This window comes from Saimiri boliviensis, chromosome 19, assembly GCF_048565385.1.
Source record: "Saimiri boliviensis isolate mSaiBol1 chromosome 19, mSaiBol1.pri, whole genome shotgun sequence".
Classification (NCBI taxonomy): Eukaryota; Metazoa; Chordata; class Mammalia; order Primates; family Cebidae; genus Saimiri; species Saimiri boliviensis.
The window spans coordinates 31,844,645-31,855,840 of record NC_133467.1 but is presented as its reverse complement, the minus strand read 5'-3'; the positions used below and the strand labels follow the sequence as shown (position 1 = coordinate 31,855,840).

General features: G+C 51.1%; 1 protein-coding gene across 1 annotated transcript; it reads right to left on the bottom strand.

Annotated features, from left to right (window-relative positions):
- Positions 1–7,085: 7,085 nt before the first annotated feature.
- SLAMF9 (SLAM family member 9) lies at positions 7,086–9,736 on the bottom strand. The gene is given in 4 exon segments (NM_001302663.1): positions 7,086–7,456; positions 7,856–8,128; positions 8,912–9,253; positions 9,691–9,736. Coding segments are annotated over 4 exon segments (867 nt in total). The 3' UTR covers positions 7,086–7,250.
- Positions 9,737–11,196: the final 1,460 nt, after the last annotated feature.

Below are 11,196 nucleotides of genomic sequence, written 5' to 3'. Positions count from 1 at the left end.
AACCCTGGAAACTGGAGACCCGGAGGTCTTTCTCCACTCAGTCTCCCTACACTGCTACACGGCCTTGGCAGTGAGGGAGTCAGGCACTTTCGAGAGGAGGAGCTGCTTCCCCCACCTGCCTGTATGGGGGGCCCAGGCAGCATCCTCCAGGTCTGGACAGGTCCCGGGGCTGGCAGCTTCTTCCTGATGATACAGCCAAGCAGCCCGCCCCCTGCCAGGCACCACCACTCGAGGACCTCACCCAAATTCCTCCCACTCACTCCCCTCCAGTATCCTCGGGGTGCTACAGTTTGGTTTGTCAGGCTCTCTCTTCCTCAACCCCAGGGGCATGGTCCAAAAAAAGCCTGTGAGTCCCTGAGGTGTACAAAATTAGCCCTGAAGCATGGAGCGTAGGAACTCTTGACAGCCCCACAAATCCTAGGGCAGTCTCAGAGAGCCAGAGGGTCCATGCCAGGGCCTGGCACAGCCAAGTGGACTCTGCTCTGAGGCCTCCACTCCACTCTTGGCCACAAAGTTCAGGACAAACTATAAAACATCCTCCAGGGACTCTGATCCCTGCCTCTACTTAATGATCCTGTATGTCTAACTTCTGGCAATTCACTAGCAACCATGCCCCCTGCTTCCCACTGCCTCCAGGCAGCTCTCCCATACTTCCCCAAAAAACCTTTTTCCAAGTTTATAGGAACCCCTAGTTCTCTCCTGGCTGTTTTCCAAGACCCTGAGTAACCAGGCATCCCTGGAATTCCTCCGAGTCTCCTAAGATCTTTCCAACTCCCCAGCCTCCACTATTTCCTCACCTTTCTAGTCTCCCCACACACAACTCCCTCATCCTCCCAGGACTCCCTTCCCAGTGATTGCTGCTACGCACAGTCCCCCTCAATTCCAGCTTCTCGCACCTGATCTCCCATTGTAGCAGGTCCTCCGCGCTACAAAGAACTCCCTTCTGGTTTCCCCACCCCACCCCCAGCCACTTCCCATCCTCTCCTCCCCAGAATTCCCCTCCCTGGGATTCTCCTGCCTCAGCCCACAATACACTTCTGATACCCCACCCCAACAATTCCTTTCTCCCTCGCATTCTCGGGTCCCCTGAAACTCTTCTTTTCTCTGGGAACCCACCAGGAACTCCCCCATGTTGCCTCCTGAACTCCTCCAGTTCTCCGGGAACCCCCACCCACCCACCAAGAATTTCACTTCCCTCCCCAGAACTCCCCCAGTTCTGCTTGCCCAAAGAATTCCACTTCTCCCTAGAACTCCCAGATTTCTCCTGTCCCCCATAACTCCACACTACTCTCCATGCCCCCGCCAGCACCCCCACTTCTATCCCCCCAGGACGCCCCCTCCCTCACCTGCTCCGCACGGCTCGGCTCCACTCTCGCCGCTACACAATAGGGGGCGGACCCGCCTCCCCGCCTCGGATGCCCCGAGCGCCTCCCGTCGCCCTGGAGACCGCCAATCCTCCTCCCGCGGCGGCCAATTGGAGCCGCCAGAGGCGCGGCGAGGCGGGCGGGGCCCCTGGGCGGCCTGGGAGTTGTAGTTTCAGGAGGGAAGGGCTCGGTGGCACGTGGGCTCAGGTCGCCCCCTCGTGGACCTCTGCCCAGCCAAGCGCCGAAAGGCGGGTCGGCAGCTTCCCGCCGCCAGCAAGAGGGGCCGCAGGGTCCGGCCCGCGTTCCGGGGCTGCGGGAGCTGGCACCTTGACAGGTTCCTGGTACGCCGTCCTTCCTTCCGAGCCTGCGGGCGACCCTCTCCGCTCCCCTAACGGGCGCGCCACGGAGGCGGCAGCTAGGGTTGAAATCTGAGCCTGGGGCCAGAAGCAACAGGCAGGGAGCAAGACTCCCCGCCCTCCTCCCAGGGGATCCACCCAGGTCCCGGGCTCATCCGATCTCCTCCCCCATCCCCATTTCCACCTCCACCCATTGCTTCTCTAGCAGGACTGGAAATACCTGTCTGCATTGGCGCCTCCCACCGTGTGCAGCCGGGGCAGGCCGTGCTCTGAGCGTGGGGTTGCCAAGTCAGCTCCCGAGGCGGATCCAGCACCAACGACCCAGAGAAACAGGCCCAGAGGGGAGAAACGACAGATACTCTGACATGGGGGACGGAAAGAGGGGAATGAAATAGAGGGTCACGCACTGGACCCCTGCAGGGTGCCAGACCGGGACTAGATACTTTATAACTCCTGTGTAACCTGCACAAACACTGAGAAGTTAAGTAGAGCTCGCTTTGACTAACGAGAAAACTGAGGCTCAGGGAGATGAAGTAACTTGGCCCCAAGCTTTCCCCTCTAGGAAACGGCAGAGCTGGATTCAGACCCAATCCACACTTCATCTAACCCACTGCCTTTGAGACTTCACCCTCAGACACAAAGATATCTTGCATATCTTACCCCTTAGAGATTCGCTTCTACCTCCTCAGCTTGGTGATGCTGTAGGGATACAGGGTCGGCTTAAGCAATCATTGGCTGTCCAGGTCCTTCCTGTTTCGTTGGCTCGCTTGGAAGCTTTCCTTGAAAGCAACATGCCGATCTCATTCCAATCTGAAGTACTAAGACTCACACTGAGTGCACCAGGCATCAGACTCACAGAATCACTGCTGCAACGTCATGAGAGACCCTCCGGGATGGACCTAGGCACTGCGTGGCCCCAGAATCCCTGCCACATCGTTTCTCCAGGTAGTCATCCAAGCACCTATCTGATCACATCCTAGCCAGGAAGCTCAGCACTACTGTGATACCCATTCCATCCTTAGTAAGCTCTGCCTGCTGGACAGTTCTTCCAGGTGTAAAGATTTTAGTGCTTTGGGGTGACTGAGATGGAAGAGAAGAGGCAGAAGCAGTGGACCAGTCTCTCCCACCATCCCTCCAGCAAATGTTTCCAAAGTGGCAGCTTTTCAACATGGCTTTTCAATGTAATACACCGATCTACTGGCAAGATTATAATGGAAACATGCTAATGAATGCAGCATGGAAGCAAGGCTAAAAAAGATGGTCAAAGAGCGAAGCGTTTTTAAATCTTTGGATCCTCACTAGTCATCAGGAAGGATCTCTCTCCCACCCTGTTAGAATTGACCAAACCTCTGGTCTAAACTGCTGTCTCCAGTGGCTTCTTGAGGATAAACTAACCTCATTTGGACATTAAAGTAAGTTTTTGTTAAATGACATTTAAAACGGCTTTCAATTTTTAAAAGTGTATGATACGGCCTCCTTTTTTTCTGGAAGTTTATTTTGTGAGTTTTATTGTTACTGCCATGTTGTGTCTGATTCACAGGTATATTGAAGCTTTTTTCGTAAGAAAAGGAAGCTAGCCCTTTAACCTGTTCCCTCACTATGCTTGGAGTGAAAGCTGATTTAAAAAAATAGTCCCTGAGGTTCAAAACAAAAGATTTTCCTCTAGGTTGTCCTTGATTCATAGTCATTACTCTCTGGGAAAGCTTATTCAGCCAACAAGGATTTCACCTAATCTAAGTATCAGCCAGCCCCCATATTTTCAAATTGCTGACAAGGATATCAGAAAATATATCCTCCCTCTCCTCCTCCCCTCCTCTGATTCCTTTTCCTCCTCCTCCTCCTTCTTCTTCCTTTCTCTCTCTCTCTCTCTCTGTCTCTCTGTCTGTGTCTCTCTCTCTCTCTCTCTCAGAGCTGGACTATTCTCCTCCTCCCTGAACATCAAAACTCCAGACTCTCCAGACTTGGGACTGAGAGTTATACCACTGGCCTCCCCAGTTGTGAGGCTTTTGGACTTGGACTGAGCCACACTTCCGGCAGCCCAGGGCCTTCAGTTTGCATGTCATAGGACTCTGCCTCCATGATCATGTAAGCCAATTTCCCTAATAAATCTCATCTCATTTTTCTGTATCTGTATCTATCTATCCTACTGGTTCTGTCTCCCTGGTGTATACCTAATATTTCAGCAGGCCTTGTGAAGAGAGGACCCGAGCTGCTCCACAGCCCTGCCTGCACAAAGGGGATGGTGTGACCTCAGAGATGTCTGCTTGGCACCATTAAGCACATGTATTCCCAATCAGCAGTTTCTCATTGTCCATAGATAAGCAGAGAATTACTTGATATCAAATGAACCCTGAAAGTTGGAACACATGAACTTTTAGTAGGAACCACATTTGATGTGTTAATGCTGCTTGTACCAATTAAGCACCACGTAACTATCCCATATTCTGGAATAGATAGTGTAGATTTAGTCATCAATAATGTGGATGCTGTTAATCAGGCGTATATTAAATTATATCTGAGCTAAAAAAGAAAAGAAAAGGTTGTCAATTCCAGGGACTCTGTTGACCACATGCTTATAAGCAGTAGTCTTCTTACCAGATCAGTAAAGAAGTGTAGTTTCTCATCTACTGTCATTTAACTTTTTGTGTACCTGTCTTCTGTCCCAGTGAGACACTAAGCCCCACGAGGGTGTGTCTATTGTCCTGTTTGTCCTTGAATTCCCCCTTCAGAAAGGCCCTGCTTACCTTTCCAGCCTGGTTTTCTCAGCTACCCCTTTACCGCAGTGTGCATGGCCTTGAAGGCTTAGAACTACTGTGCTCCCATGTCAGTGTCTCAGCACTTAGCTGCCCTCCGGCTAGAATGCCCTTTTCTCCTTTCCCCAGACTCACTGCTGATCACAGGTCAAATTTCTATGATCTGTTCCCTCCAGGACACCCTCCCTGACTCCTCCCACCACACCCTCATCTTCATCCCAGCCCTGGCACACCTTGTTATTTTAACTTTACACACTCCACAAAACATTCCTTGAAGGCGTAGGTGTCTCTTCTGCCTCCCCAGTCCTTGCCAAGTTCCTGTCTTGTTGCAGAGGCAGAGGCCTGTGCCTCTCTGAGTTAATATTCAACTTTCTTTCTTTCTTTTTTCATTTTATTTGAGACGAAGTCTTGCTCTGTTGCCCAGGCTGGAGTGCAGTGGCGAGATCTCGGCTCACTGCAACCTCCACCTCCTGGGTTCAAGAGATACTCCTGCCTCAGCCCCCCAAGTACCTGGGATTACAGGTGCATGCCACTGCGCCTGGCTAATTTTTTGTATTTTTAGTAGAGACAGGGCTTCGCCATGTTGGCCAGGCTGGTCTTGAACTCCTGAACCTCAGGTGATCCGCCCGCCTCTGTCTCCCTCAACTTTCTTTAAGGTCTCATCCTTCCTCTTCCCGATGCTCAGCCTGTTTTGAAGCCTCAGCCCTTCTCTGCTCAGAGATTGGCTGTGAGAAGAAGAAACTTTGCTAACTTCCAGGAAAATCCCTGGGCCTGTCATACGTTCATTCCTTTATTTATTTTCTATAAACTCAACCCTGCAATAATGAGAAATGAGCTGCCCCTTTGTGTACAGATGGACTCAAGGTGGCCCTTCCAGACAGTCCCCAGCCCTGCAGTGGTGCCTCCTAGGACAGGTATAAAAGGAAACCGAGGAACTGGGGGCTGCTGGCCATTTGGGAAGCAAGACTGCTCAGGGCCTAAGAAAGGCCCAGAGAACCAGCCTCAGGCCAGGGACTGCCTTCCAGAGGGGCAAGGGCTCAGGCCCTCAGAAAGCAGAGGGGACCAGTTTACCAGCACTAGGAGCTCTTGGGGCCGGTTTCCCAACCTTACTACCTCCTTCCCAAGCCCCAGGAGGCTGCATCTCCTGCACAAATACCTAGGGAGACCCCTACTCTTGGCTTCTGGCCTGCCCCATGCAGCTCTCAAGGCCCTCCTCCCGGGCGGTCATGTGCCAGCCCTTGTGTCCTACTTTCCTAAAAGCCAGGTGTCCTTAGTCTCCTTGGTTTCCCAATTGAATGCACTTCACTGACCCCTTCACAGACTTCCTGTTCTTTTTTTGGAAGATACTTTTGAGATCAGCATCCTCTCCCTCAAAAACAAGAGGAAGAAGAGACCCACAGCAACGTCAGGCGTGCCTCCTGCCACGTGGCCCTCTCCTCACTCTTCAGATACCTCTTCTGAAGCCTCCTAGGGCGCCCAGCCCACCCTGTCTCTGTGGGAGCTCCGAGCTGCCCGGCTGCCTGCCTCTGTCTTCCAGTGTGTGCTTCTTGCAGAAAGGGACTGTAGGTCAGTGGAAGTTTGCTGAACACAGGGTCACAGGCCAGAGGTGAGTGGCAGACCAAAGCCCAGAGCTCCAAAACGTCACCTAGGCTCTTCCCGCCATACATATCACAGCCTTCACCACTTTCTACAATTCGCCCACTGTGGACACCTGTCCTGGTTTCTGATTCTCTCTCCAGTCTCCTCTCCCTCTAACTTCCTGCCCCATGGCAGCTGCATAAGTAACGTCCACAAGATCTGATTTGGAGGGAATGATGGAGACTTGGGCAGGGGCACTCCAGGCCTGGGAAGAGAATTCAGGCTGATCACTGGGCTAAGGAAACAGCGAGCACATAAACTTAACAAGCCTTTGCCAGGGAGTGGGGGGTGGGTAGTAACCCAGGACAAGACCACAAAGAGAAGGCCTAAGACATGGAAATCTAAAAGCAGGGGACAGACACGACAGTAATACTAATCACAAGCAGAAGTCAAGGCTCCATAATCTCGGCTAACGATCCAGTGGAGCTGTCATTCCCATGGGGTAGGCGCCAGAGGCCCAGAGCAACTGGCATCAGGGAGATGACGGAGAGGTCGCGGGGCTCAACTCAGACCCAGAGTATGTCTGAACGAGGCCCTTCCCCACCTCCCTGTTTAGGACAGCTTCTACACCAGGCTGGGATGGATGGGGTTGTTAAGCAAATGCATCTGCCAGGATGAGAGTGGGGTAAGGGAGCAGAAGAATCTTAACAGGAATAGGCCACTTTTATGCAAGATTTGAAATGCCTGAAACTCTCAAATCACAGGTTCAGTTAGGTTCAAAGAAATCTCTCACTTTTCTTATTTAATGCATAAATAGCAAGCAAGTTGGTGGAGAACGGGATAGGTGGTGAGTGACAGCATACCAACACTTCCCTGTGAGGGGGCCTTTTAGACCCACTTTCCTCCCCAGAGGTGGGCCTGAAAAAGCACATGGACCTGGGAGAAGGCAACTGGATTTGGGGGAAAGCCAGCAGAGTGGGTTTTGCCAGAGCCACCCAGCAAGGACAGAAGGACCCAACACAGCTTCTGCAGAGTTGTGGTCGCCTAATTTGACTTTATTGGCAGCCAATCTTCCCTCAGAAGCATGGCTCACTGCATATCCACCCCCGAGCACCTCCTTCCCCTAGAAGGAAGTTGAGGAAGCATTCTCTGGGTGCTGGGAAGAAACCAAGCTCAAGACTGGGGTTCCCAAGGAGCAGTCAGGAAGTGCTAGAGCCAGGCTTTGCCTTCCTTCTCAATTTCATTCTGTTTCTCCTGAGTTTCTTCATCCTTGGCATTCTGCATCTTTTCCAGACTTGGATGACCCAGATCCCAATGGCCAGAATTAGCAAGAGCAAGAAGATGAGCAATCCCTTGGTCAAGAGGCAGAAGTCTGTTGAGGGCTTCTCAGAAGCATAGTCAGGATCTGGGATGGAAGAAGGGAGGAAAAGGGCCCATCAGAGGTAGGGCTAGGGTTAAGATTAGGGGGTAGACTCCTATCCAGATTTCATGTAGGGGTCTCAAGCTCACAAACAGTTGATGTCCCCTTGCAATGTCTCTGGAAATATATTCTATGCACAGAAGCTCAGAAACTGAGATCTAGGAATCATTCTGAAGCCAAGCAAGAGAAAAGAACTTTGGGAAGTCGGGAGCACCAGAAAAAGGGAGGACCTCTCTCCAATCCAGGCGTCAAGCCTCCATGGGAGGGGGTTAGCTTCTGGATTCCTTGGGCTCTCTTGGAAAGAGCTGGGGGAGGGAGATGATGCTATGGTGCTCCAGGCACGGTCTTGCATGAGCTCAGGGGGAGTCTCAGGGGTTCTGGTACCTGCACAGAAGGGCCCAGCAGGGATGGGGCGAGAACTGATGTTGCTGATGGGGTTGCTGGCTCTGCAAGTGTAGAAGAGGGCCCTGTCCCCCGGACTCCAGGCTGTGCTGAGGACAGGGCCTTCATGGGATGTGTAAGTGCTATCCCCCCAGGAGAGCCAGCTGTAGGTCACGTCCATGCCTGCCTTCTCCACAGAGCACATCAGGGACATATTGCAGGCACCTTCCCCAGAGATCTCAAACTTCACGGTGATGTGGGGCTTTGACAGCCGTCCTAGATGAAGAAAAACACAAAGGCCCTCTACACAATCAGGGGTTGGGTCTGTTTTCCTAAACTCCTCAAATCCGGGGTACTGATGCTACCCTTTGACAGTCCCTTCGCCTAAACAACAAACAAGCAAAAACAAACCCAGCCACTATAAAAGCTGTGGTTCCAAGGTCCCCAAGGCAACTGTCGAAGTAGACAGGGCAGCCTTTGGCATCTTCCACTTCCCCTTTATATCTTCTCTCTCTTACTTTTGTACTCCACCTTCCTCCATCCACATTCTGTCTCCTTGATCCCATCAAATATTATCACCCCTCTCAAGGGCATTTACATTTTAATCAGTGTCTCTACAAGCTTCAAGGTAGATGCAATGTGACAGGCACTAAGAAGAAATTTGGGTTCAAGTAAAGAGAAGATACTCATTAGTAGCCCTCATCACACAGGAAAATAAAAGGCTCAGGAATGCAGGTGGTGTTCGTCCCCAGGACGCAATTTCATTGGAAGAGAAAAGCCCTCTACAGGGTCCGTACATGAAGCACCTGATCCCTGACACTGCATCAAACACCTCCATGGGAACAGCCTCCTTGCCCCAGCTCACTTCTCCTGTTGCTGCAGTTCAGATACAACAGGTGGACTGGGCACACTCAATTCCAGCATCTAGATTGGAGACAGTCTGCCTCCAATTCCAGCCCCCCAAACTATAATCCCAAGTCCTGAGACCCCTACTTCATGATGTGAGCAGCTCAGAAGAGCTCCAAAAAAGCAGCTTTCTGGTTCCCAGCCTAAACTCACGGTAGACACGGAGATCGTACTCCTGCATGATAGAGATCTGGGATGATCTCAGGTTGACTTGAACCTTGTAAAGCCCCGAGTCCTCCCAGCTCAGATTGCTGATATGCAGGGAATAGCTGGGGTCCAGGAGGCTCACTCGGCCCTGGTACTGTGGGTTGGTCACCATGATGGTAGCTGGATGTCCCTCTTTCCCTGGCACTACAGTTGCAAGGGTTTTGTGGGAGGACCAGATGATGTTCTCAACCTCTTCATCGGGCGGTATTTCCAGGGGGAGGATGATGGACTCCTGAAGGACCGCAACCACTTCCTCAGGATCCACATCATCTCCAGAGTCTCCTTTGGCTGCAGATACAGGAAGAAAAGAGAAGCAAACAGTCCAGCTGGTGTCTCTGGGCTGCTGAACCTGGCAGCGAAGCTGTAGCGTAATCTCAGCTGGGCAGCTTCTCTGGCTCTCACACTAAATCCTGTTCTCCAGCTGCTGCTTCTGGCTTCAGAGTTCCCCTATGTCTGAGTTGAGCACCTACCAGGAGTTTGCTTCTGTCTGTCCCTTCACCTTCCAAGTTATACCTTCTCCTTTGCCGTCTTGGGATTGCTCTTCCTTCCGTATCCCCAGGTGTCTCTAGGTCCTGGCCTGAAGCCACACATCCTATTCCTTGTAACTCCAGAAGAGCTGACACATTCAAACCCTAAGGAATGGTCTTGCTGGCCCTGGCCCAGAGAGGCAGGAGAACAGAGGTGGAAGGGGACATTCCTGTGCAGGAGCTGGCAGCCTCACTCACCCTCCTGGAGCAGCAGGAAAAGGAGCAGCCAAGGAAAGGCATACATGTCAGCAGCCCCCAGTTCCAGAGGTGTGACTCAGTCGGTCGGTCCCCAGGACTGCACGGAAGACTGGGTTAGGAGGCTCCTAGAGACAGAGCCTGACTGACAGTCCTGAGGAAGGGGAAATGATTTTCCCCTGACGACAGTCCTCTGACTTCCTCTGTCCTCACTAAGCCCCACCCTGTCTACTGTGGCTCTCTTAGTTCTCTCTCAGGTCCTGATTGTCAAGACAGTTTACTCACCGACTCATGATACAATCCACCGAACTCAACCCAAATCGCACTTCCTAAATGAAGTCTTTCAAGACTTCCTACCTGCTGAATCCCCAGGTCTCCACACATACTGCAAGCCCCAAACTCTTAGAATATTCCTTATCCTGTTATTTGGCTCCCAGGGTACTCTGCCCTAGCTCTCTCTGGGTAGTTCCTGTATTGCTGTGATGATGTGGTCTTACAAACATCTGTATCTCCCCACCTTTCATTTCCTCCGTATGTCCCACTGCTGCTGTGCTGGCCCCCGTATTACACGTGTCTGCACTCAACTGATAGTTTTACAATGGACGAATGATGACACCCTTTTATTTAAAGCTAGTTACGTTCCCACCTGAGAGGCTATTCACAGGGGGAAAATTTTGATTTGATCCTCTTTAAGAAAGCAGTTTGGTCAGGTGCAGTGGCTTACGCCTGTAATCCTAGCACTTTGGGAGGCCGAGGCAGGCAGATCACCTGAGGTCAGGAGTTTGAGACCAGCCTGGCTAACATGGTGAAACCCCATCTCTACTAAAAATACAAAAATTAACTAGGTATGGTGGTGTGTGCCTGTAATCCCAGCTACTCAGGAGGCTGAGGCCAGAGAATCACTTGAACCCAGTAGGTGGAGGTTGCAGTGAGCTGAGATTGTGCCACTACACTCCAGCCTAGGAGAGAGTGAGACTCCATCTAAAAAAAAGAAAAAAGAAATAAAAGCAAAGAAAAGAAAAGAAAAAAAGCAGTTTGAACCAGAGAGTTGAACAATGTTGTTCATATTACGAAAAGACTTTAAATCATTTTGAATACAATGTTAATCAAACCCATACGAAATCAGATTCAGGAAGAGAGGGAACTGCAGAGGATCAAGGTTATTCAACAGCTTCCTGACAGTCAAAGCTGTTCTGGATGCAATGAGTTGCCTTAAAGAGTAGTTTCTGTCCCTCGTATTCAAGCTAAGGTGGACAATCACTTCCTTGGATGATGTGCAACATCTCTGGCATCAGATGGATTCTCAGACGGGAGAATCTTTAAGTTCCTTCTAATAATCAATTCTATGAGTCTGCGCTGTGATGAGGAAGTAAGAGTGGTGCCTCAAGACCAAGGGAACAATAGAGGAAGATGTATTCAGTTTTGGCCTTGTGCCAACATTTTGCAATTTTACGTTAGCAAATTCAGAAATCCATTAAATGTGGATTTATTGAGTGGCTTCTATAGCCC